Source organism: Scyliorhinus torazame, chromosome 13, assembly GCF_047496885.1.
Source record: "Scyliorhinus torazame isolate Kashiwa2021f chromosome 13, sScyTor2.1, whole genome shotgun sequence".
In the NCBI taxonomy this organism is placed as follows: Eukaryota; Metazoa; Chordata; class Chondrichthyes; order Carcharhiniformes; family Scyliorhinidae; genus Scyliorhinus; species Scyliorhinus torazame.
Window position 1 is genome coordinate 164,362,238 of NC_092719.1, and position 27,926 is coordinate 164,390,163.

At 45.8% G+C, this 27,926-nt stretch overlaps 1 protein-coding gene across 5 annotated transcripts in view; it reads right to left on the reverse strand.

Moving 5' to 3' along the window:
* LOC140388345 (receptor-type tyrosine-protein phosphatase gamma-like) overlaps positions 1-27,926 on the reverse strand; it is a 1,184,455-nt gene that overhangs the window by 341,635 nt on the left and 814,894 nt on the right. For all 5 annotated transcript variants that reach the window (XM_072472367.1, XM_072472365.1, XM_072472362.1 and 2 more), the window contains one exon: positions 21,295-21,475. In XM_072472367.1, the coding sequence (XP_072328468.1) occupies positions 21,295-21,475 (181 nt within the window). The remainder of the gene's footprint in view (positions 1-21,294; positions 21,476-27,926) is intronic.

A 27,926-nucleotide genomic window follows, 5' to 3' on the forward strand; every position in this document is an offset into this window, starting at 1 on the left:
TTGAATGTCAAGGGGCGGTGGTTAGATCCTCTCTTGTAGAAGATAGTCATTGCCTGGCACTTATGTGATGCGAATGTAACTTGCCACCTGTCAGCCCAAGCCTGGATATTGTCCAGGTCTTGCTGCATTTCGATATGGACTGCTTCATTATCTGAGGGATTGTGAAGGGGTATGACAATTACGAAGACTAGGAAGTTAGGTAAAGGTGGAGGGGTAACACTGTTGATCAAGGGTGGCATCGGTGGCACCTTGGTTCAGAAGATCAGGATGTAGAATTGGTTTGGATGGAGATGAGGAGTAGTAGAAGAATGAATTTGCCAGTGGGAGTGCTCTACAGCCCCCCTAACTTTAACCACAATGTAGGACAAAGTATGCAAGAAGTAATATTTGGCATTTCTGATACAGTGACGGCAATAATCATGGATGACTGTAATATACAACTGGAAAAATCGGCCTTTGCGTCACTGGTAGCCCGGCGGAGCATTTTGTTACTGTGGAAGGATGCGAAGCCCCCTAGTGTGGAAGCCTGGATCAACGACATGGCAGGGTTCATTAAATTGGAGAGGGTAAAATTTTCCTTAAGAGGATCTGTGCAAGGGTTCTTCAGGCGGTGGCAACCGTTGCTAGACTTTCTAGCGGAGCGTTAGGAGGTGGACAGCAGCAGCAGCAGCAGCAACCCGGGGCAGGGGGAGTACTTTGTGTTTACTACTGTGTTTATTATCGTTTAATGGGGGCTTGTATATTGGGGGAATACGTGACATAGCTATAAGATGTTTATTTATGTTCTTTGTTTTTTTCTTATTTCTGTAAGGAGGGGTTTTGTTGAAAATATGTAAAAATTTGAATAAAAATATTTTAAAAAAATAAAATAAACTGGAAAAATCAGATTGGTAGCAATAGCCTGGATGAGGAGTTCATAGAATGCTTTTGAGAGAGTTTCTTTGAGCATCACATTCTAGAACAAACTCGGGAGAAGGTTATATTAGACTTGGGGCATGATCCAATGGCCCGAAAAGCAGCTTGCTGCGGCCCAGCGTGGCTGTTGAAAGCCGGGAAACCCGTTGCCGGGATCTAATTCTAACATCACTAGATAGGGTAGATGCAGGGAAGATGTTCCAAATGATGGGTGTGTCCAGAACCAGGGGTCAGTCTGAGGATTCAGGGTAAACCATTTTGGACAGTGATGAGGAGACATTTCTTCACCCAAAGAGTGGTGAGCCTGTGGAATTCATTACCACAGGAAGTAGTTGATGCTAAAGCATTAAATATATTCAAGAGGCGGCTAGATATAACACTTGGGGAGAATGGGATCAAGGTCTATGGGGAGAAAGCAGGATTAGGCCATTGATTGGACGATGATCAGCCATGATCATGATAAATGGAGGAGCAGGCTCGAAGGATGCAATGACTTAGGCCAGGCCTTTGAGATTGGCCAATTAGAATACGAGTTCCCCGATTAGTGGCCCAATCAGGGAACCCCTTTCTCTGTATAAAACAGGGAGTGTCAGATCCTCTGCACTCCCAGTATAGACAGCAAGCTGAATGCACCTGGTTGTTCGACTGTTGGTTTTGTAAATAAAAGGAATTCTGGTGAAGGGACTTCTGCTTCTGTGAACTTATTACAAAGGGCCAAAAGGCCTCCTCCTGCTCTTAACTTCTATGTATCTATGTATGTATCTACCCGGCTCGCAACGTCTCGGGAGATTCAAAGCAATCTCTTGAAACGTTTGATTTCGGCGGCAGCGGTGCGCAGGGGCCTTCTTGGAGGTGAGTAGTGAATTTAAAACCACTTACCTTTACAGGAGCAGCCCTTTGGATTTCGGCGGCAGCGGTGCGCAGGGGCCTTCTGGGAGGTGAGTAGTTAGTTTAAAAACCTTACCTTTACAGGAGCAGCCCATTGGATTTCGGCGGCAGCGGTGCGCAGGGGCCTTCTTGGAGGTGAGTAGTGAATTTAAAACCACTTACCTTTACAGGAGCAGCCCTTTGGATTTCGGCGGCAGCGGTGCGCAGGGGCCTTCTGGGAGGTGAGTAGTTAGTTTAAAAACCTTACCTTTACAGGAGCAGCCCATTGGATTTCGGCGGCAGCGGTGTGCAGGGGCCTTCTTGGAGGTGAGTAGTGAATTTAAAACCACTTACCTTTACAGGAGCAGCCCTTTGGATTTCGGCGGCAGCGGTGCGCAGGGGCCTTCTGGGAGGTGAGTAGTTAGTTTAAAAACCTTACCTTTACAGGAGCAGCCCATTGGATTTCGGCGGCAGCGGTGCGCAGGGGCCTTCTTGGAGGTGAGTAGTGAATTTAAAACCACTTACCTTTACAGGAGCAGCCCTTTGGATTTCGGCGGCAGCGGTGCGCAGGGGCCTTCTGGGAGGTGAGTAGTTAGTTTAAAAACCTTACCTTTACAGGAGCAGCCCATTGGATTTCGGCGGCAGCGGTACGCAGGGGCCTTCTTGGAGGTGAGTAGTGAATTTAAAACCACTTACCTTTACAGGAGCAGCCCTTTGGATTTCGGCGGCAGCGGTGCGCAGGGGCCTTCTGGGAGGTGAGTAGTTAGTTTAAAAACCTTACCTTTACAGGAGCAGCCCATTGGATTTCGGCGGCAGCGGTGCGCAGGGGCCTTCTTGGAGGTGAGTAGTGAATTTAAAACCACTTACCTTTACAGGAGCAGCCCTTTGGATTTCGGCGGCAGCGGTGCGCAGGGGCCTTCTGGGAGGTGAGTAGTTAGTTTAAAAACCTTACCTTTACAGGAGCAGCCCATTGGATTTCGGCGGCAGCGGTGCGCAGGGGCCTTCTTGGAGGTGAGTAGTGAATTTCAAACCACTTACCTTTACAGGAGCAGCCCTTTGGATTTCGGCGGCAGCGGTGCGCAGGGGCCTTCTGGGAGGTGAGTAGTTAGTTTAAAAACCTTACCTTTACAGGAGCAGCCCTTTGGATTTCGGCGGCAGCGGTGCGCAGGGGCCTTCTGGGAGGTGAGTAGTTAGTTTAAAAACCTTACCTTTACAGGAGCAGCCCATTGGATTTCGGCGGCAGCGGTGCGCAGGGGCCTTCTTGGAGGTGAGTAGTGAATTTAAAACCACTTACCTTTACAGGAGCAGCCCTTTGGATTTCGGCGGCAGCGGTGCGCAGGGGCCTTCTGGGAGGTGAGTAGTTAGTTTAAAAACCTTACCTTTACAGGAGCAGCCCTTTGGATTTCGGCGGCAGCGGTGCGCAGGGGCCTTCTGGGAGGTGAGTAGTTAGTTTAAAAAGCCTTGCCTGGTCCCGTGTCTGTTCTTCTTTTCAGTTTTATTTGTTTTTATATAAGGCGGGAACCGGAAGTTCTACCTCTGGCAAGTGCCCCCCCCCCCCAACCAATAAATTCTGGTGGAGAGGAAACCCGAGACACTACACGTGTAGTGTCTCCCACCCGCCCTCCTCCTCTAACCTAATAATAAGACCCATTGGTGTAAGGTAAGTGCCATATTATATTATTAGCATTGTGCAGGTCAAGGATCGGTGGTGGAGGAGCAGTCTCTGTCAGCGAGAGAACCTGAGAACATCTCAGACACTCAGAAGGCAAGTAAGTGATTTTTACTTTTATACCTTTTTTTCAAATTGTGTGTGTCGGGGGGAAATTGAAGCGACATCACAGAAAAGCTGTGACCTGAGTGGCTGGTTGGGATTCTAACCTAAATTTAAAAAATATTTGAGTATTTGGGAACTAATTAAACATAATAACTTAATTATAATTTAGAGGATATCTAAGCCAGAGATCGGAGAGTATTATAGTTGGCTATCGCATATCTATTAGAAATCTAGTGCTAGGAAACAGATAGTTGACAGTAACTTTGCAATTTAAAAAAAAAAAAGTATTTAAAAAAAAAAAGAGACAAATTTTAATTTTAATTAATTGACTCAATGTCAGTTAGAGGGGTGCTGTGCTCTGACTGTGAGATGTGGCAGGTCCGGGAGGCTTCCAGCGTCCCGGGTGGCTTCATCTGCAGAAAGTGCACCCAACTGGAGCTCCTCACAGACCGCATGGTTCGGTTGGAGCAGCAATTGGATGCACTTAGGAGCATGCAGGTGGCGGAAAGCGTCATAGATCGCAGTTATGTAAATATGGTCACACCCAAGGTGCAGGCAGAGAAATGGGTGACCACCAGAAAGGGCAGGCAGTCAGTGCAGGAATCCCCTGTGGTTGTCCCCCTCTCGAACAGATATACCCCTTTGGATACTGTCGGGGGGGATAGCCTATCAGGGGAAAACAGCAGCAGCCAGAGCAGTGGCACCACGGCTGGCTCTGATGTTCAGAAGGGAGGGTCAAAGCGCAGAAGAGTAATAGTAATAGGGGACTCTATAGTCAGGGGCACAGATAGGCGCTTCTGTGGACGTGAAAGAGACTCCAGGATGGTATGTTGCCTCCCTGGTGCCAGGGTCCAGGATGTCTCCGAACGGGTAGAGGGAATCCTGAAGGGGGAGGGCAAACAGGCAGAGGTCGTTGTACATATTGGTACTAACGACATAGGCAGGAAGGGGCATGAGGTCCTGCAGCAGGAGTTCAGGGAGCTAGGCAGAAAGTTAAAGGACAGGACCTCGAGGGTTGTAATCTCGGGATTACTCCCTGTGCCACGTGCCAGTGAGGCTAGAAATAGGAAGATAGAGCAGACAAACACGTGGCTAAACAGCTGGTGTAGGAGGGAGGGTTTCCGTTTTCTGGACCACTGGGAGCTCTTCCGGGGCAGGTGTGACCTGTATGATGGACGGGTTGCATCTAAACCGGAGAGGCATAAATATCCTGGCCGCGAGGTTTGCTAGTGTCACACGGGAGGGTTTAAACTAGTATGGCAGGGGGGTGGGTACGGGAGCAATAGGTCAGAAGGTGAGAGCATTGAGGGAGAACTAGGGAATAGGGACAGTGTGGCTCTGAGGCAGAGCAGACGGGGAAAAGTTGCTGAACACAGCGGGTCTGGTGGCCTGAAGTGCATATGTTTTAATGCAAGGAGCATTACGGGTAAGGCAGATGAACTTAGAGCTTGGATTACTACTTGGAACTATGATGTTATTGCCATTACAGAGACCTGGTTGAGGGAAGGGCAGGATTGGCAGCTAAACATTCCAGGATTTAGATGTTTCAGGCGGGATAGAGGGGGATGTAAAAGGGGAGGCGGAGTTGCGCTACTTGTTCGGGAGAATATCACAGCTATACTGCGAGAGGACACCTCAGAGGGCAGTGAGGCTATATGGGTAGAGATCAGGAATAAGAAGGGTGCAGTCACAATGTTGGGGGTATACTACAGGCCTCCCAACAGCCAGCGGGAGATAGAGGAGCAGATAGGTAGACAGATTTTGGAAAAGAGTAAAAACAACAGGGTTGTGGTGATGGGAGACTTCAACTTTCCCAATATTGACTGGGACTCACTTAGTGCCAGGGGCTTAGACGGGGCGGAGTTTGTAAGGAGCATCCAGGAGGGCTTCTTAAAACAATATGTAAACAGTCCAACTAGGGAAGGGGCGGTACTGGACCTGGTATTGGGGAATGAGCCCGGCCAGGTGGTAGATGTTTCAGTAGGGGAGCATTTCGGTAACAGTGACCACAATTCAGTAAGTTTTAAAGTACTGGTGGACAAGGATAAGAGTGGTCCGAGGATGAATGTGCTAAATTGGGGGAAGGCTAATTATGACAATATTAGGCGGGAACTGAAGAACATAGATTGGGGGCGGATGTTTGAGGGCAAATCAACATCTGACATGTGGGAGGCTTTCAAGTGTCAGTTGAAGGGAATACAGGACAGGCATGTTCCTGTGAGGAAGAAAGATAAATACGGCAATTTTCGGGAACCTTGGATGACGAGTGATATTGTAGGCCTCGTCAAAAAGAAAAAGGAGGCATTTGTCAGGGCTAAAAGGCTGGGAACAGACGAAGCCTGTGTGGCATATAAGGAAAGTAGGAAGGAACTTAAGCAAGGAGTAAGGAGGGCTAGAAGGGGTCATGAAAAGTCATTGGCAAATAGGGTTAAGGAAAATCCCAAGGCTTTTTACACGTACATAAAAAGCAAGAGGGTAGCCAGGGAAAGGGTTGGCCCACTGAAGGATAGGCAAGGGAATCTATGTGTGGAGCCAGAGGAAATGGGCGAGGTACTAAATGAATACTTTGCATCAGTATTCACCAAAGAGAAGGAATTGGTAGATGTTGAGTCTGGAGAAGGGGGTGTAGATAGCCTGGGTCACATTGTGATCCAAAAAGACGAGGTGTTGGGTGTCTTAAAAAATATTAAGGTAGATAAGTCCCCAGGGCCTGATGGGATCTACCTCAGAATACTGAAGGAGGCTGGAGAGGAAATTGCTGAGGCCTTGACAGAAATCTTTGGATCCTCGCTGTCTTCAGGGGATGTCGCGGAGGACTGGAGAATAGCCAATGTTGTTCCTCTGTTTAAGAAGGGTAGCAAGGATAATCCCGGGAACTACAGGCCGGTGAGCCTTACTTCAGTGGTAGGGAAATTACTGGAGAGAATTCTTCGAGACAGGATCTACTCCCATTTGGAAGCAAATGGACGTATTAGTGAGAGGCAGCACGGTTTTGTGAAGGGGAGGTCGTGTCTCACTAACTTGATAGAGTTTTTCGAGGAGGTCACTAAGATGATTGATGCAGGTAGGGCAGTGGATGTTGTCTACATGGACTTCAGTAAGGCCTTTGACAAGGTCCCTCATGGTAGACTAGTACAAAAGGTGAAGTCACACGGGATCAGGGGTGAGCTGGCAAGGTGGATTCAGAACTGGCTAGGCCATAGAAGGCAGAGGGTAGCAATGGAGGGATGCTTTTCTAATTGGAGGGCTGTGACCAGTGGTGTTCCACAGGGATCAGTGCTGGGACCTTTGCTGTTTGTAGTATATATAAATGATTTGGAGGAAAATGTAACTGGTCTGATTAGTAAGTTTGCAGACGACACAAAGGTTGGTGGAATTGCGGATAGCGATGAGGACTGTCTGAGGATACAGCAGGATTTAGATTGTCTGGAGACTTGGGCGGAGAGATGGCAGATGGAGTTTAATCCGGACAAATGTGAGGTAATGCATTTTGGAAGGGCTAATGCAGGTAGGGAATATACAATGAATGGTAGAACCCTCAAGAGTATTGAAAGTCAAAGAGATCTAGGAGTACAGGTCCACAGGTCATTGAAAGGGGCAACACAGGTGGAGAAGGTAGTCAAGAAGGCATACGGCATGCTTGCCTTCATTGGACGGGGCATTGAGTATAAGAATTGGCAAGTCATGTTGCAGCTGTATAGAACCTTAGTTAGGCCACACTTGGAGTATAGTGTTCAATTCTGGTCGCCACACTACCAGAAGGATGTGGAGGCTTTAGAGAGGGTGCAGAAGAGATTTACCAGAATGTTGCCTGGTATGGAGGGCATAAGCTATGAGGAGCGATTGAATAAACTCGGTTTGTTCTCTCTGGAACGAAGGAGGTTGAGGGGCGACCTGATAGAGGTCTACAAAATTATGAGGGGCATAGACAGAGTGGATAGTCAGAGGCTTTTCCCCAGGGTAGAGGGGTCAATTACTAGGGGGCATAGGTTTAAGGTGAGAGGGGCAAGGTTTAGAGTAGATGTACGAGGCAAGTTTTTTACGCAGAGGGTAGTGGGTGCCTGGAACTCGCTACCGGAGGAGGTAGTGGAAGCAGGGACGATAGGGACATTTAAGGGGCATCTTGACAAATATATGAATAGGATGGGAATAGAAGGATACGGACCCAGGAAGTGTAGAAGATTGTAGTTTAGTCGGGCAGTATGGTCGGCGCGGGCTTGGAGGGCCGAAGGGCCTGTTCCTGTGCTGTACATTTCTTTGTTCTTTGTTCTTTTGTAATGTGAATTCTACCACAATGGGCGGGATCACTTTTTAACAAATCTGTATATTAGAATGAGGCAGTAGGCCTCACTCTAATGTGCAGATTCCTGAGGTACGTGATGCTTTGGGATTCAACCCCTTCACGTCAGAGACCTCGGACGAGTGCCGTTTTGATACTGGTCCCCACAAACGGGGACTAGACAGAACGGCACTTGTGGGGGTCTGCCAGGGTACAGGAGGCCCCCAGCTGCATGCCCTTTGGGCAGGTTGGTGCTGTGGCACTGCTGTTGCCACCTAGGTACCTTAACAGTGCCAGCCTGACAATCTGGCACTGCCATCTGGGTGCCAGCGTGGCACTACCAAGTTGTACATGTGGAATTGCCAGCTGGCAGATGCACTTCCAGGGCACTAGGTTGGCACTGCCAAGGTGCCAAGCTGGTATTTTGAGTGTGCGCGCGATCGAGCTTGGCTGGCCCGGCATGGGTGTTGGGGGGGGGGGATCGGAGACCCTCCCATATTGTGTTCGGGTTGGGAGGAGGCGGGGATTCTGTCGGGGGCCTCGGAGATCAGGACGCCATTTAAAATAGCATCCTGATCTCTCTCTACAATGGGGAGTGCCACCGAGCGGAGCTCCCCACAGTAAAAAACGAGGCTCTGTGCGGCCTTGGCCGCCGTTCCCCGTTCAGGTCCCTAATTCAACATGAGTTGCGTTGAATAGCTTCTCGGGACTGCAAGTGCCAGGAAACACACGGCTAAACGCGTTCGCTAGGAGAATTTGCTTCCTTCTAGGAGAATCACGCCCTTGGTATTGTGTAATGTGACAGGATTAATTAACCTGAGGTAGCAGAGATCACAATATGAATGAATTTTACATCAAGTTTGAAAGGGAAAAGAGTGGGTCTAAGACTAGTAAAGTGCAAAAATGTACAATATTTTGTGCCTTTTTCAGCAGCCCTTTAAGGACTATGGTTCAAATTGTGCTAGATCGAGAAGAACTAATCAGAGTTTGTGTGTGCAAGCTCTTTCTTATATAAATCCAATTTCATATTGGGATCCTACATTTGGTGTATGACCCCAATTTGTACAGCTAAATCAGCATGCTGCCGGTTGCAGGTGGATGCCCTGGGCTTCTCATGTTCATGTGATTCAATTTCACATGAGGTGCACTTCTGGAGTCGGTATGGCACAGGAGATTTTGAACTCGGTTTTGCCTAATTCACACCTGGCATCAATGTCCAATTGCTCTTCCACTGATTTTGCATCTGTACACAGGAAGGAAGGCCAAAATTTATGCAGTGTAAATGAGAAACAAACTATTGTAATGAATATGTGACTTGAAATTCTGATGTTTGGTGGTGTTTTAAAATGAAAGACTCACCCAATATCTGTGAATAGTCACAACTTTCAAAATGGTGCTGATCTAGTCTCACATTTTCCCCTACTTTTGTTAACTTTACAGTTTCTTAAAGTGAAGAATATTGGAATAAGTAAATTCAAAAAAATGATGAATTGGTAAAATAAACACCAAATATTAATGGAACCTGATAGAAACATAGAAAATAGAAGCAGGAGGAGGCCATTCGGCCCTTCAAGCCTATTCCACCATTCATTATGATCACGGCTGATCATCCAACTCACAGCCTAATCCCGCTTTCCCCCCCATGATGACTTCATAAATAAATAATAATAATAAATAACCTTTATTGTCACAAGTAGGCTTACATTAACACTGCAATGAAGTTACTGTGAAAAGCCCCTAGTCACCACATTCCGGCGCCTGTTCGGTACACAGAGGGAGAATTCAGAATTCTCAGCTGGTACGGGAATTGAGACCGCGCTGCTGGCCTGGTTCTGCATCACAAACCAGCTGTCTAGCCCACTGAGCTAAACCAGCCTCATTGGAAGAGTTATGAAATTAATGAGCACCAGAATTATAAGTAGAAAGCTGAATCACACTGAATTCATGACTTCACAAAGTGCAACCAACTTATTTCCTCATATTGTTTGGCCAATCTTCATTCCAGTAGGTTTCCCCATATTAACAGCTTTCACTATTGAAATTAAATTATATAATTTATAAATGATCTTCAGTAAGGATCGAGGAAATAGGCAAAGCAATGCTGAGTCGAAGTGTTCTCTTTTGAACACTTCTGTTTTCAAAGCAATATAATTCCCCCATAATTCTTGAGCAGCCATTGTCAGTAAAGTGTAGTTTTTCCATCGACCATTTCAATTTCCAAGTCGAGAAGAGTGATAAGGGACAAATGACAGCAAAATGGCTTCAATAGAAGGTCTTCTCTTCAGAAAACCGGAAAATAATGAACCACTTTGCAATGAAATCACTGGGGAAAAAATAATAACCTCTTGCTGTGACTGCTGCAGCAGTTCTGTACATGTTTTGTTTACATTGTCCTTCGTTCAAAGGCAGCTGTGAACACTTACAGCTGATGGGTTAAGGGGAGCAGCCATTCTTATCCCACTGGGATTCTGGGGAGAATAGCAATTAGTGTAATGATTTAGAAGAATATAAACTTAAAGCATTCATTTTAGTTGAGTTGGAGGCAAGATTGTGATTAGTTCCACACAAAAAATGGTTTTAATATTGAAAATTTAGTAATAAAATCCGAAATGAAAATGCTATCTCATCTTTAACTGTGAGGGAGGATCAACTATATATTTTTCATATTTACTGTCGCCTGTATTTACATCGTGGGATATTCATATTCAGTGGGAGAGGATGGCTCCCCTCATTGTCACCAGCAATCAATTTCAAATAGAAATGGCAGTAGAAATCAGTAGAGAGGTAAAGTGGGCTGTTGACTTGTCATCATCCATACTGCCCCTTGTCATCCATTTTACACTATCGCACAAAGCTAAACGTTGCTCCCAGGACTTGTGGGACCCATTAAATCCTCCTGCCAATTTGGACGAAACACCCTCTCAACTAGCCTAAGATATTTTGGTAGGAACGGTTATATTGCAGCTTGTCAGATTGTCAATCAATCCGCAATTCTTTCCATTATGTCACACTCCAAGGGAAGAGTGTAAAGATACAAAAACAACTGACGTCCATGTAAGCGATTTACAGCAAATGCAATACAAGATTCCACAAATAGCAATGAGATAAGCGACCAATTAAACAATTTTAGAATGCAGTCGCCCCGAGCACCAGGAGATCTGCCCTACTTTTCAAATAATGCCAGCAGATATTTTACATCCATTGGAGACAGTAAATGGTAGCCTTAGTTGAAAATAATAATAATCTTTATTGTCACAAGTAGGCTTACATTAACACTGCAATGAAGTTACTGTGAAAAGTCAATTGTCGTCACATTCCGGCGCCTGTTCGGGTACACAGAGGGAGAATTCAGAATGTCCAAATTACCTAATAGCATGTCTTTTGGGACTTGTGGGAGGAAACCGGCACACCAGGAGGAAACCCACGCAGACATGGAGAGAACGTGCAGACTCCGCATAGACAGTGACCCAAGCCAGGAATCGAACCTGGGACTCTGGCGCTGTGAAGCTATAGTGCTAACCACTATGCTACCGTGCTGGCCAACATCATCTCAACTGAAAGATGCATCTTCAGCAGCAAAGAATTCTATCAGTTCTGCATTGGAATATCAACTTAGATGAGGTGCTGAAAACTCTGGATCGAGGCTTAAACCCACAAACTCCCAGCTCACATACATACATGAGTGCTATCATTGAGCCAATGCTGACATCAGGATATATCCTGAAGAGCCAATCTGGGAGTCAGAAGTCCTGAGACAGAAGGGAATTTGGCTCTGAAAATGCTCATGATATCACAATATATCAAAATGTCACTGGTGTACCTCGTCATCAGGTATCAGTTGGGCAGGGTTCTCAATTAGTATTTTGTCTCTGCCTTCACTAAGGAGAGGGGATGATGCAGATATTCAAGTTAAAGAGGGGGGGTATGAAATATTGATACAAAAGCATAGTGAGAAAGGAAATACTGGAGGCACTGGCATCCTTGAGGGTAGATCAATCACCAGGGCAAGATGAATTATACCCCGGGCTGTTGAAGGAATCCAGGGAGGTAATGGCAGATGCTCGGAGGATGTTTGTATTCCAATCCTCACTAGGTATAGACAAGGGGCGGGGATTCTCCACTCCCGCGCCGAAGTGCCCACGCCGTCGTGAACGCCGTCGAGATTCATGACGGCGTGAAGCGGCCCCTATCCTGACTGATTCAGGACCCGATAATGGGCTAGGAGCGGGGCAGCGTCATTTACACGCACCAGGCCTAGTCGCCGCGTAAAAGCGGCGCCGCATACATGACACGGCCGGCACCGCATAACTGGCATCACCCGCGTATGCGTGGTTGCCGTCCTCTCCGAGTCCGCCCCGCAAGAAGATGGCAGACGGATCTTGCGGGGCTGCAGAAGAAAGGAGGTCCTCCTTCAAAGAGGACGGCCCGACGATCGGTGGGCACTGATCGCAGGCCAGACGCCATTTGAGGTACCCCCCGGTGCAGGATCCCCCCCCCCCACCCCGCAGGCCACCCCCCCCCAGCGTTCCCGCGCTGTTCCCGACGGCAGCGACCCGCCGTTTTGGCCTGGCCGTTCGGCCCATCCGGGCCTGAGAATAGCAGGGGTGCCGGAGAATCGCCATTTTGGGTGTCTCGGGCGATTCTCCGGCCTGTGCCGCTCGGAACTCGATGGGGCCGTTTCCGCCGCTTGGGAGAATCGTGGGTGGGCGTCGGACCGGCGTCGCGGGAAAATCTGGCGGCCCAGGCGATTCTCCCAGCCGGCGCGGGAGTGGAGAATCGCGCCCAATATCTCAGAAATTGGAGGTCTGTGAATATTGTACTATTATTTAAAAATGCATGCGAGAATAGGCCAAAAAACTCTAGGCTGGTCAGTTTGACTTTAGCGGTGAGCAAATTATTGGCATCAATTCAGAAAGGCACGGATTTATCAGGGATAGTCAGCATGGTTTTGTTTGGGGAAGATCGTGTCTTAATAGAATTTTTTGAGGCAGTAACATGATAATTAATGAGGCTAGTGCAGTGGATGTTGTCACCATTGATTTCAGTAAGGCATTTGACAAAGTCCCACATGGCAGACTGGGCAGAAAAGAAAGATCCCATGGGATGTGGGAAAGGTGGCAGGTTGGATCCAATAAATGGGAAAATATTGGGCTGAATTTTCCAGCCCTTCCTACCAGTGGTATCTTCTGATTTCGCTGAATATGATCCTCCCACGATGGGTTCCCCAGCAGTGGACGGGCAAGCCAAGGAAAACCCCACAGACAACGGCAGGACTGGAAGATCCTGCAGGCAGCCAATGGCAAGCTGCTTTCTCTGCCAGAAACCATGCCATTGAAGGGGGCTGGAAAATCCCACCCACTGAGAGGGGTTCAGCAAGTGAGAGACCTTGGATACAGGTCCTCGAATGTGCCTGGACAGGTGAACAAGATGGTCCAGAAAGCTTATGGAATGCTTTTCTTGATGGGCGAGGTATTGAATACAAAAGCAGAGATACAGGGCGCAATCTTCCCAAAAGGGAACAAAGTCCCTGAGCGAGCGCATTTAGCCACGTGTTTCCCAGCACTCGTAGTTGAATAATGGGCCGAAACAGGGAATGCGTGTCCGAGGCCGCACATAGCCCCTTTTTTTTTACAACGGGGAGCTCTCTTCGCCAGAACTCACCGTTGTAGCTAGAGATCGAAAGGCTCACAAAAAAAATCTCCGACCTCCCCCAGCCTGAACGTAACAAGGGAGGTCTCCCGACCCCCCTTCGCCTTCCCCCTTCGTACTCCCCTCACCTCCCCCCCTCGGCGTCGGTTGCGGAGAATCCTGCCCAAGGTGTTTGGTAAAAGGATTAGAGGGGACTTGAGGAAAGACTTTTTCACACAGATGGCAGGCATCTGGAATTCACTGTCTAAGTTCGAAGCCAAGGCTGAATGCTCAACTCATTTAAAAGATACCTGGATCTGCGTCTGAACTACCTCTTTCTGCATTGTATGGTTCTATTGTTCTAAGGTATCATTTTGATGCGGAAGTAGAATAGGTTTAAGATCAGCACTGGAAGATACCACTGGCTAGGCGCAGGGGCAAAAGTAACACCTGCTGTAAATATAAACAGGCTCAGTCCAGTCATTCTGTGATGCATAGTGCAGTATTTATCTTTCGGAGGATGTTTGGAGGTCAGTTTGCAAGGGGAGACAGGTTTCTATGTCCCATTCCTTGAACCATTGCCTCCTTAATCGTGGGCAGCACGGTAGCATTGTGGATAGCACAATTGCTTCACAGCTTCAGGGTCCCAGGTTCGATTCCGGCTTGGGTCACTGTCTGTATGGAGTCTGCACATCCTCCCCGTGTGTGCGTGGGTTTCCTCCGGGTGCTCCGGTTTCCTCCCACTGTCCAAAGATGTGCAGGTTAGGTGGATTGGCCATGATAAATTGCCCTTAGTGTCCAAAATTGCCCTTAGTGTTGGGTGGGGTTACTGGGTTATGGGGATAGGGTGGAGGTGTTGACCTTGGGTAGGGTGCTCTTTCCAAGAGCCGGTGCAGACTCGATGGGCCGAATGATCTCCTTCTGCACTGTAAATTCTATGTTAATCTATGTTAAGCAGATCTCTTTTGAGACATCACAGAGGAGGTTGGTGTAGTCCATCGACTCTGATGACAGAGTTGAGCTTCTCCTTTGTTGCCTTCTCCTGCATACTATTGTTTCTCTTCTGCATCAATGACAAGTACATATATGGGAATACCTATAGTGAAAAATGCCATTGACTTGAAGGCACAAAGGTTTTTGCATTTGGGAGATTAATAATCTCATACTAAAACTACTGAGCCAACCTTATTCTGCAGGAATAGTTAACAAAGACCCATTTCAATTAAGTGATAAAATGAGAATTCAATTGGTCAAACATGTGAAATCCTGCAAGAGTTTGTTCAATCTATTCTCAGAGAAAGCTGTGAAGGAAGCTCTAAATCCATGGTGACCAGTTTTCAATGGTCCTTCTGAATCATTTTATTTATTTTAAAAGTATCTTATCAATTGTCAATCCACTGATAAGCTCAGGCACTAAGTGTCAAACAAAATTAAAAGGATTTGCTATAGTTCCAAACTAATCCAATATTTTTGCAATAGGACACGATTTTCAATAAATAAAAAATAAAGCAAAATATCATTACACACGTTCTCTGCTCAAGATATCCAAGTACAGTGAACATTTCAATAAGAAACGACTCAAATGGAAATAAAACAGAAAAGGTTGCAGATATATAGCAGGTCCTGCAATATCGGAGAAGCTAAATGTTTTGGGTGTAAACATTCCTTCAGAACTGGAATCTGGACGATAAGTGAGCCCTTAACAGGGGCTTGGTAACATTTCAATTTCCAGCTGAATTATTAACGTGCTTTCTTTAGGTGATGACGAGTCCACTTTGTGTTTTGAATGGCTGGTGCTTTTCGTTCAGATTTCTAATCTTTGTGTTTGTAAGATTCATGTTGAGTTTTGGAAATATTTAACTCTTCTGTTAACTGATGAGGCCACAAAACAATGGCTTGGGTTACACCTAGGTTGGTTCAGATATGAAGTTGTTTTATTTGAAGTCAATGAATTGTTCTTTATCTTTATACTGCGTGCCTCAGATCCAATTTAATTCCTCTATAGTCGGTTTTCTTCAGAATGGCCTATAACTTCCTCAGAGTGGCAATCTCCAGGGGATTGTCACTTGGTTTTTTTCATATAAATTTAAAGTGCCCAATTCTTTTTTCCCCCAATTAAAGGCCACTTTTGTGTGACCAATCCACCTACCCTGCACATCTTCGGGCTTGTTCTATGTTCCACATGTACAGTGACCCAGGGCCGGGATCGAACCGGTGTCCTCGGTGCTGTGGGATTGTCACTTTCAACGAATTTGCCCACACTGGGGTTCCAAAGCCCCTGTCTCACCCAACCTACCTCACTCAGGCCAGGTGAGACAACAGCAACGAAGTGCACTCCCAGCTGCATCGGCATGGAGTAACTCGGGCGCAGAAAGGTAAGAAACACCCCCTTTTAATGGCACTAGCATCTGAATAGGAGGTATTTAAAAGGACAATTAAAAGACAAGTGGTTCAGAAAAGGAGGGATGGGTGGACAGGGAAGTAGGGGGAGGGGGGGCTCTGACGGAGAGAGAGGGGAGTCTGATTGGAGAGAGGGAAGTCAGATCAGAGAGTCAGGCCAGAGAGAGAGGAGGGTCGGACTGGGGGAGGGGGGGGGGGGGGGGGAGATCGAATTGCAGAGAGGTTGGTCAGTCCAGGAAGGGGATGTGATCAGTCTTGGAGAGTTGGGGGGGGGGGGGGGGGGGGGGACAGTACAGGAGAAGGGGATTTGATTGGGTCATACCGCGAGGGAGAGGCATGGAATACATTAAAGGAGGAAAGTGAGGCAAAGAGGTGTAGGGTGGATATTCCAGGGCCGGGGTCTTGGGTTGGGGAGGTGGAATTGGGCCGAGGGGTATTTGAGTTGGTTGGGTAAGGGGGGACGTGATCAGTGGTGGGGATTGTGTGGTGGGTCTCCTGGACGGGGGGTTCATGTACTTTTCTTTGTTCTTTGTTCTGGGCAATTGATGGGTAAACCCTTACGTGGGAACGTCTTGGAGGGTTTCCGCAGCGCATTATTGGGGTTCCCCCTAAATGCGACATTGGGGAACCAGGAAGTTATAATGATTAATTTGACTCAAATTGATTCCACCAGTGACCCCCAGTGAATCACAATAACATCACAGTCATCAACACTTCATAAGGCAGACTCCAATTAACCTGCTTGCTCAAAAATGATCTTTTCAATCTTTATGAGTTCAAATTATGTGTAGAATAGAATAGAAAATATTAGCCTATGAGTCCTGTTAAAATATTTAATGTGTTCTAAAATACAAGAGTCTTTATGTTAAAATGTTCATCCTTGTTTTCAAATCCTTCATGGCTTTGACCCTCCCTATCTCTATAATCTCCTCCAACCCCACAACCCTCTGAGCTATCTGTGCTCCTCTAATTTTTGCCTCTTGCATATCTCCCATTTTAATTGTTCCACCATTGGTGGCCATGCCTTCAGTTTCTTAGGCACCAGGCTCTGGAATATCCACCCTACACCTCTTTGCCTCGCTTTCCTCCTTTAATGCACGCCGAGGTGAAATTCTTGCAGCAACACTACATTGGTCACCAAACCCTTTAAAAGGGAAAAAAACCCTTGCACATTTCACAGAACGCCTCCAAACCTTGCACATTCCAGGTGATTAACCCTCCCTCCCCCTCGAGTCTGCCATCTGCACCATGATGAAATTTCCTACTACAATTCCTGATCCCAGGCCCACCTAAGATGGCCACTACCCCCACCCCTGGGGTGAGACAAAGAAAAGTTCCTGGTCACTGTTAAATCCCCCCCCCCCCACCAAATTATCCCCTCCAGGCCCACAGACCGCCGAGCGCCACATCTTCCCCCATCCCCCCACCACACAAATAAACAGCTAGACCTGTTGCACCCCACCCAACCTGGCCCAACAGGCCACAGCCACTACCCCCACTCCACTCTCATTTGCTAGCCACCCCTCTCTCTCTCTCTTGCTAGCAACGTGGCCCCCACCCAGATTCCCCCTCGAACAACAGCCAGCACGCCCCTTCTTCCACCACTGTGCCTAAGCACCCGTAATCCTCTCTCCCCTGCAAATGAAACATAACAATCCACTTTTTAAATTACTAACCACTCATCCCCAACAGAGAAAGAATAACACAACAGAGCACACCGCAGCATAGGTACATTTTACAAATAACCCCCTTCATACACAGAGTCCCAGATAGTCCTCATCACAGTGGTCCCAACATCTTCTCCCTGGTGAAGACCTCTGCCTCCTCTGGCGTGTCAAAGTGATCATTTGAGTCCATTGTGACCCGCAGTCGCGCTGGGTATAACACACCAAATCGCACGCCCTTATTATAAAACACTGCCTTCGCCCTGTTGAAGGTCGCACGTCTCTTCACCAACTCAGTCCCAATGTCTTGGTATATCCACACCGTGTTCCCATCCCAGTCGCTATTCCAAATCTTTTTTGCCCATTCAAAGACCCTCTCCTTCCTTTTATAACTGTGAAAGTCGATTATCACCACCTGCTGTGGCTCATTTGGCCTTGGCTTTTGCCTGAGTGTCCGGTGTGCTCTATCCAACTCGGGAGGGGCGAACACTTCATACCCTCCCACCAGTAGAGAAAACATTTCAGAGAAATAGTGGGTCAACTTCGAGCCCTCCACTGACTCTGGCAGCCCCACCAACCTGAGGTTTGGCCTATTCTCAAAATCCTCCACCTTGAACCTCAGTCCTTTATTACTCTCCAGCACCAGTAGCAACTCTGCTTCCAGTGAGGGAAACCATTCCTCATGCCGCACCAAGGTCTCCTCCGCCCCTTCAACGTCTCACCTTGTGCTTGCACCACGTTCGAGGTTCTCACGGATTGGGCTCAAAGCCTCCTCGATGGTGGCTTTAAAATATTCCTTATTCTGCTGCCACTCAAACTGCCTGTCCATTTGTTTATCACATTTTTCAAGTTCCTGTGCCATTACCACGGCCTGCGTAGCTTTGGATTTGATTTATTGTCATGTGCCGTGGTACAGTGAAAAGTATTTTTCTGCCTACAGTCCAGACAGATCGTTCCATACATGAAAACGCACAGGACATTCGATAAGTATACAATGTAAATACATAGACAGAGAAATCGGGAGAAGCATATGGAGTGTAGTATTAATCAGTGATGAAATTAAAAATGAAAATCGCTTGTCACAAGTGGGCTTCAAATGAAGTTACTGTGAAACGCCCCTAGTCACCACATTCCGGCGCCTGTTCGGGGAGGCTGATACGGGAATTGAACCTGCGCTGCTGCCCTGCCTTGATCTGCTTTAAAAGCCAGCTATTTAGCCCACTGTGCTAAACCAGCCCCTGGTAGAGAAGATGTGTGGAGAAATCAGTTCAGTCCACAAGCGGGTAATTCAGAAGTCTGGCACAGAGGGGAAGAAGCTGTTTTTGAACCTGTTAGTGGGTGTTATAAGAACATATAAGACATAGGAGCAGAATTAGGCCACTCGGCCCATCCAGTCTGCTCCGCCATTCAATCATGGTTGATATTTTTCTCACCTCCATTCTCCTGCCTTCTCCCCATAACCCCTAATCCCCTTATTAATCAAAAACCTATCGATCTCTGTCTTAAAGACACTCAGTGATTTGGCCTCCACAGCTTTCTGCGACAAAGAGTTCCACAGATTCACCACCCTCTGGCTGAAGAAATTCCTTCTCATCTGTTTTAAAGGATCGTCCCTTTAGTCTGAAATGGTGTCCTCTGGTTCTAGTTTTTCTGACAAGTGGAAACATCCTCTCCACGTCCACTCTATCCAGGCCTTGCAGTATCTTGTAAAAGTGTTGCCAGACCCTTTGTATCTTCTGCGCGATGGAAGAGGTTGGAAGGATGAATAGCCCGTTTTCCCAAGGCAGACAGAGTCAATGGATTGGAGGCAGTTTTGCATGATGGACTGGGCGGAGTTCAGGACTCTCTGTAGTTTCTTACAGTTTTGGGCCGAGCAGTTACCACACCAGGCTGTGATCCAGCCAGATAGGATGTTTTCTATGGTACATCTGTAAAAATTGGTGAGAGTCAATGTGGACATGCTGAATTTCCATAGTTTCCTGGAGGAACTGTAGGTGCTGTTGTGCTTTCTTGGTTGTAGCGTCGACGTGGGTGGACCAAGACAGATTGTTGATGGTGTGCACACGTAGGAATTTGAAGCTGTCAACCATCTACATTGGCATCATTGATGCAGACAGGGATGTGGACGATACTTCGCTTCCTGAAGTCAATGACCAGCTTCTTAGTTTAGCTGACGTGGAGGGAGAGATTGTTGTCATTACACCACGCCATTAGGTTCTCCATCTCCCTCCTGTACTCTGACTCATCGTTGTTCGAGATCCGACCCACTACGGTCGTGACATCAGCAAACCTGTAGATGGAGTTGAAGCCAAATGTTGCCACACAGTAGTGTGTGTGTATAAGGAGTATAGTAGGGGGCTAAGTACACAGGTTGCGGGGCCCCAGCATTGAGGACTATCGTGGGAGGTGTTGTTTATCGTTACTGATTACGATCTATGGGTCACAAAGTCGAGAATGCAGTTGCAGAGGGAGGAGTCAAGTCCTACGTTTTGGAGGTTTGATATAAACTTGGCTGGGATCATGTTGCTGTAGCCAATGAATAGGAGTCTCATGTCAGAGTCTTTGTTGTCAAGATGCTCCAGGAATGAGGGTAGGGCCATGGAGATGGCGCCTGCTGTGGACCGGTTGTGGCGGTATGCGAATTGCAGTGGATCAAGACATTCTGGGACTATGGAGTTGATGCAATAATAATCTTTTATTGTCACAAGTATGAAGTTACTGTGAAAAGCCCCTAGTCGCCACATTCCAGCGCCTGTTTGGGTAAGCCAGTACGGGAATTGAACCCGTGCTGCTGGCCTTGTTCTGCATTACAAACCAGCTGTCTAGCCCACTGAGATAAACCGGCCCATGTCTCATGACCAACCGTTCGAAGCACTTTTTGTGCGTCTTGCTCTTACATGACATCTCTGGAAGTCGTTAATCTAATAAATATTTGTACAAATTCAATATCACTTCTTTCCCAAAACAATGCACATTAAAACTTGTTCCCCAAGCCAATGCATTTTTCAATCTGATGGCATTTTTTGAGCCAATTATTCAGTTTTTAAACTAGCAAAACAAAAACAAAATAATAACTACCAACAGTAATTGTTTCATTTCTGGTTCATGCATTTTAGTTTGATATCTACAAATGTCAATGAAGTAATAGGTTAATTAATGTTCCACAAATCAAGCTTTATTAAGATGAACCTTTTGTCCTCCAATAATCTCAACAGATATTGTAAGTAAAAGCCTTTTTGGAGGGAGAATGTTTTCATGACCTTAAACTAAGTGGTTCATACATTAGCTTTCAAAATATTCACTAACTTCAAAGAAAGCAAAGCATAGTTTCAAAAAATTAAATAAAGGCTCAATGTTCTATTTTTAAAACCAATTTAGATGGATCTCACATAAAAGTGAAATTACTGTGAATGCTGGAAAATTGAAATAAAAGCAGGAAGCGCTGGAAATACTCAGCAGATCTGGCAGCATCTGTGGAGAGGGAAACAGAGTTACTGTTTCAAATCAAATATTCTTCTTCTTCAGAAGAGTTCAAAAACTCTGAAGAACAGTTTTGAAGAAGTTCTGAAGAATTTCAGTAGAACTTCTTCAGTTCTGAAGACTCATATTCAACTTGAAACATTAGTTGAATCTGAAACTGGTTCTATAAGATAGTGCACTACTCCACCTCACTGATTCAGAATGCACAAACGATTTTACCCTACATTTTGTACATCATTTTAATTCATGTAGCAATTTGATGAAAAAGCTAACAGAAATAAAAATACCTTCTGTAATATGTAGGTTCCAAGGGTCCTCAGTCGCCAGGTTCCATGAGTCTTTGACAACAGACTTGTAGACAACCCTGTCATTCAGATTCTGTTGTGGTCGGAAATTGTTCCTCAAGTACTCCAATGATTTGACGTGATCTTGCTGTTCCGTAGTGAATATGGAATAAAAAGCATCCAGCTGTATAAAGCAATCAAACGTGAATAAATTAATAGCGGTTAGAGAATAAATCATTCAGAATGGAATATCTAGGTTGTAAAATGCCAAGAATCCATGATGCCAAACTGATATGTTTGTAGAAGGCTACAAACTGATTGTAGACCCATTGAATTACTGCCGGCGGTTCTATCTAGTTCTAGTTCCTCTCCTGCCACACTTGATAATTTAAAAATCAGACGACAATATATTTAATTTCACGTAATACTGTTATAAAGCCATGTTTTATATTGAAACTGACTTTATTTATTGGGATAAACCCAATGCTTGAGCTTTAAAAGATTGAACAGCCGCATTTCAGTAACTTAAAACAGCAACTTCTAAGATCGGCGAATATTAACATATAGGGGCAGCACGGTAGCACAAGTGGATAACACTGTGGCATCACAGCGCCAGGGTCCCAGGTTTGATTCCCTGCTGGGTTACTGTCTGTGCGGAGTCTAAACGTTCTCCCCGTATCTGCGTGGGTTTCCTCCGGGTGCTCCGGTTTCCTCCCACAGTCCAAAGATGTGCAGGTTAGGTGGATTGGCCATGATAAATTGCCTTTAGTGACCAAAAAGGTTAGGAGGGGTTATTGGGTTACTGGGATAGGGTGGAAGTGAGGGCTTAAGTGGGTCGGTGCACTGTATATTCTATGTTCTATAACTGTACCCTGAAAATTACAAAGCCATTGTAATGGAGCCAGACTGTTGAGAAAGACCCATCAGAGGCAATCACCTTTGAGGTGTGTGAATAGTTCATCTCCTGAACCATTCACAAAACATCCTGACAATAACCTGTGTATCCAACGGAGGGGATCAGGCCATTAGACACAATCACTCTGAACAAGGTACCCTGGCTGAGAAAGGAACTATTCTAGCCATAATCTAATCATGTCCAAACCATGGGTCTGAAACAAACTTGCTATGGCCATGTTTGGGTAATTGGTCAGTTGGTGATAAGAGATCATGTAATGAGCCAACTAATCATCTTTTTTGTATTAAGGATTTGCTTTTTATCAGGACAGAGAACAGAAGAAGCAGATAGCAGTGGAAATGGAGATTCAGAAGGAGGACTATGAGGGGTGTAAGGACCATTCCTGTTGATTCCATTATTTCCCATTTCTTTTACTTTGTCATCATCATTTTTGATATTTAACGGATATACGTCTTTAAGTCGAACAGAGGAAGTGAGGAACTCAAAAGTTGCAAAATAGTAAACTGTGCTATTAAGATTTTTAACAGAAAACTCAGAATTTCTGGCACCTGAGAGATCAGAGGTTTTGTGAGGGCCAGGAAGAATCCAGCACGAGTGTTTAGAGTCAAGCAGGAAGTAACTTTATTTCCAAGAATATGTACACAGGTCCAGTAGTTCACTGCTGGTTCCCTCTCTAACTAGTACCACACTAAGCAGCTCTATTAATACAGCTGTGCTGCTAATAATTGCCCCACCCTTTCTCTCATTGGGGGAGCTCATATTCCTCAAGTAGCATGGGGTAACCAATTGTTCCCAGCCAATAGGATCTGGACAGGTTAAAACAGGAAGGATTCAGTTTGATGGATTTGCTGGTGGCTAATGTATTGGCCAAACACCATGGGCGGGATTCTCCAATAATGGGGCTACGTCCCCACTCCAATGTGAAACACGGCGCCAACCACTCCGGCGTCAACGGTCCCCAATAATGGTGAATGCTCCCCTGCCTAGGGGGCTAGGTTGGCACCTGAGTGGTCCCCGCAGCTCCAGCCGGCGTGGAACGGCCCGCGCGAGTTCGTGCATGCACGGAACGGCCGGTGTATTTCCACGCAAGGCGCGCTAAGGCCGGCATATTTCTGCGCATGCACGGGGGTTCCTTTCTCTGCACCGGCCCCCGGGCAATATAGGCCTACAGGGGCCCGGTGGTGGAGTAAAATAGGCTCCCACGGAACCAGCCCGCCCGCCGATGGCTAGGCCCCGAACGCGGGCCAGGCCACCGTGGGGGCCCCCCTGGGGTCGGTTTCTCCCGCCCCCCCCCCACCAGGACGGCCTCCGCAGACTCACCTTCCATGTCCTGTCGTCTGGGACCTGAGTAACCCACGCCGGCGGGACTCGACCAAATTCGTCGGCCACTCGGCCCATCGGGGCCCGGAGAATCGGCGAGTGGGCTGCTGTCAACGGCCCTGACCGGCGCGGGGGGAATCCCGCGGGCACCCGCGAATCGGCGCCGGAGAATGGGAAAGCCGGCATCAGCATGGCGAGGCGTGATTCCCGCATCCCCCCCAGGGATTCTCCGACCCGGCGCCAGGTCAGAGAATCCCGGCCCATATTCTACCTGGCACGGACAGTGTCAGCATCAGTCAGAAAGGAGTTTTTCAGGGGACCAAGGAAGGAAACAGAATGTGCCTGAATGCTGAGAGAAGCTGTGAATCACGCTCTCTCTCTTTCTCCAAAAAGGTTTCCTGCCTGCTCGTTTCTGAATTTGCAAAGAAGTCTTGATATCCTGAAGAATCTACAGTGAAAACCATTCCGGACCGAATGCAAGGGCACCCAAATGAAGGCTTAGACTAAAATAATCAATTGGAAGGTGTCCATCTGAAACAGAATTCATTTTTTAATAATCTTTTATCGCCACAAATAGGCTTACATTAACACTGCAATGCAGTTACTGTAAAAATCCCCTCGTCACCATACTCCGGCGCCTGTACACTGAGGGAGAATTCAGAATGTCCAATTCGCCTAACAAGCTCGTCTTTCGGGACTTGTGGAAGGAAACCAGAGACACGGAGGAAACCCACGAAGACACAAGGAGAACGTGCAGACTCTGCACACAGTGACCCTGGTGCTGTGAAGCAACAGTGCTGACCACTATGCTACCGTGCCGCCCTGAATTGCCACTTGTAACTTATTTGTTTGTGTGGATATGAACTCTTGAATGCATGCATATGTCAGAGGCAGAGTGTTTTCTTTAGATAGGGTTGTTTAGTAGAATAAATACTACTCTCTTTTCTTTTAAAAACTTACAGAAAAACCTGTCTGTGCATTGTTTATAGCCACAACACGTAAACAGTTAAATACTCAGCAAATTGGCAAGCATTTCCCTTTTTTTAAAAACCCTGTTGCAGTCAAACGAGGAGTGAGAAAAGAAGGAGGCCATTCTGCTCCTTCTCACCTGATTAGATATCTGCACAGGCTCTTATCTAGAAATCATCTATAAGAAACATGAACTGACTTAATGGATACAATACTTAGGCCCTTTTGTTAAAATTATTCCTCCGTTACTGAGGGAACAAAATGCCATATATAATATATCAGGTTTGAAGTGAATCAAAAATGATTTTGGGTGGGGTTAATGCATTTTAGAAATCCCTGAGCAAAGATATAATATTATTATTGCAAAACTACCACTGCGATCTTTTTCAAAGTTTTGCCATGTAAGTTTATGAGATGCATCAACCAAATTGGTGAAATATAAGGACATGTTTAAAACAATGTGAATTGAAGTTTCACTTCTTCTCGACATACGCAGAACACTAAACAGAGTATGTGCTTATATAACCAGTTATTAGAAGTTCACGGTTCATAAATAACCCAATGTGACAATAGTCCAATTTTGTATGATTCAAGTGAATTGCTCATGACATTGACCATGATCAGATGATCAATGCAAGCTGCTTTCAAAGAAGATGACAGATTTGGGAGAGAGACTAATGAACATATTTCAACTTTGCCTATCTGGTGACCAAAGTTAATTGTAAAATCAAAAGCTGAATGAAAAATATTGACATAACAATTTGCAATGGCAAAAATTAAGACAAAAACCAGACCAAAATTTGAAACCTCTCGTCTAATTGTAGCTAGAGAAATGGCATTAATAGCTACTCCTATCATTGCCATTCAGTTACTTCTGGTATCTCCAAAGGATCTTTTCTTGGGAAAGTGCGAGTATCCATTATTAAAGAGGTGTAGCAGGAGATTTAGAAAATTATAATACAATTAGGTAAAATCAACATGGTTTTGTGAAATGTTTGATAAACTTATTAGAGTACTTTGAGGATGTACAAGCAAAGTAGATAAAGGGGAACGAGGAAATGCAACACATTTGGATTTCCAAAGGCATTCGGTAAGGATTACTGCACAAGTATTCCTAGTTTCGGGGGTAATATATTAGCATGGACAGAGGATTGGCTAACCAACAGAGATGTTACGATCCCAGTTGACGTTACTACTGGACGAGAAGATCCGAGAGTTGAAACCTGGCTCAAAAGACTGCAACTTTTTGCAAAAAATGTGGATGAATAGAGTCAGGGAGCAACCAATTAGCTTTTAACAACAAAAAAATTACATGGAAACATACATAGAAAATAGAAAACATGAAAAATATGACTACAATATAATATAATACTCCTTCACTCCCATTTATCTTCAGAAATGTATACAGAATATATTTTCTGCTATAATGTTCTTGGTAAATATACAATTCCTTTAAGCCCACAGGCTGACTGTGCTCAGACATACTCCACTTTGAAACCAAGTGCGCCCAAGTCCACTTCTATGGATTTCTCCTTAAATTTCCCCAGATGATTGTCACACTAGTATTTCCAAATTCCGGTCTCAAAAAACATGCTTTAAAATCTTTTTTCAAACAATGCTTTCCCTCAGCTGTTTTCATCAAGGATCCACCTCCATATTAACAAGGCTTTCTCTCAGCTGTTTTAGCAAGGATCCACCTCCAGGTTTTACAACTCTCCTTTCAGTATTCTTTTGTTTTGAATTGACACATGTGTCAAAACTGCTACACAAAAACTCAGTTACTCAGTCCCCACTAGAATACTACCACAAAAAAGTAGCTGAGGCCAAAAGTTGCAAGATCAGCAAGACCAAAAAGATAAGCACAAATCTGATGAACATTTCAACAACATTTTCTGTGTGTCTCATGTGGTAACGCCTTCTCAGGTGTGGAACTCTATCCAAACAAATCTGGTGATGGGGAAGGTGTTGAACATGATTCATAAAGGTACTCTAACACAAGAGAACAGAAAGAATCCTAATGAACCCTATTCTACCAGACATCTTGAGTTGACAGCACAAAATGGAGCATTGCTGTGAGGTATTAGAGTAAACATTCCGCTATGTCTACAAAGTAGAATCCTGGAACACGAGGGCCATCCCATTGTAGTTAGAATGAAGGGGTTGGTGAGAAGCTACTACTGGTGGCTCTAGTTGGATACCCAAATAGAAGAGAAGGTGAGGTTATGCCAATCCTGCACCGTGATGAGAAATGTACCTCCATTAGAACCTTTGTATTGATGGGAATTGCCTATTAGGCCATGGCAAAGAATCCATGCTGATTATATGGGACCAGTCGAAGGGCACGTGTTTTGGTCATGGTTGATGTGCATTTGAAGTGGCCGGAGGTTGCGATCATGAAATCGACAAGTACAGAACAGATCAAAGAAAGGCTTGATGAGGTATTTGCAAGATTTGGGTGACCTGAACAACTTGTGAGTGACAACGTTACTCACTTCACATCTGTTGATTTTGAGGACTACCTGAAGGGCTGTGGCATCCACAATATCAGATCTGCCCTTTACTAATCAGCTACTAACGGCACATTTCGTACAACCAACGTTTCGTACAATTGCTCAAGCAGGAAGTGACGGTTTTGCGGGATAAAGGCTCTCCACCTAAACGTGTCAATAGCTTTCTTGTGATATGCCAAAACACTCTGCATTCAGAAACAGAAAACTCATCGGCTCTACTGATGTTCAAAAGGAAACTATGCACACATTTCGATCTTTTTCTTTATCCATTACTTTATCAGAGTCACAAAGCCAGAGCTCAAAATGTGGACAGGGACAGACCCCTAATCCAACTCCTTGCCTGCTCCAAAAATTAATTCAAATTAAATCCAATTCATGGTCTCCACAAGAGAGGCATACCAGATCCAGGCATTACACCTGATCCCACGCTCATCTTAGCCAAAAGGCCAAGAAGCGATACATTTCGATCTTTTGACTCCCCCTTCAACTTCAGAGATAGTCAGATGCAAGTGGCCAGAAGGGAACAACATTCCAGAAGCAGAATCTTTGACTGTGGGAAATGTGTTCTTGCGTGAAACTACAGCTCAGTCCAAAGATGTGCAGGTTAGATGGATTGGCCATACTAAATTGCCCCTTAATGTCCAAAAGGTCAGGTCGGGTTTCTGGGTTACAGGGATAGGGTGGAGGCATGGGCTTAAGCAGGGTGTTCTTTCCAAGGACCGGTGCAAAACCGATGGGCTGGATGACTTCCTTCTGCACTGTAAATTCTGTGATTCTTGGTGAAAAATGGACTCCACCAATTAGCGTAGCCAAAACGGGTCTGATTTCATATACTGTACAATCTGACGATTAATGAATTTGGCATTAGCATGCTGACCAATTACAGTCTGCATGTAGTGAGAGTACAGAATCTGTACCAA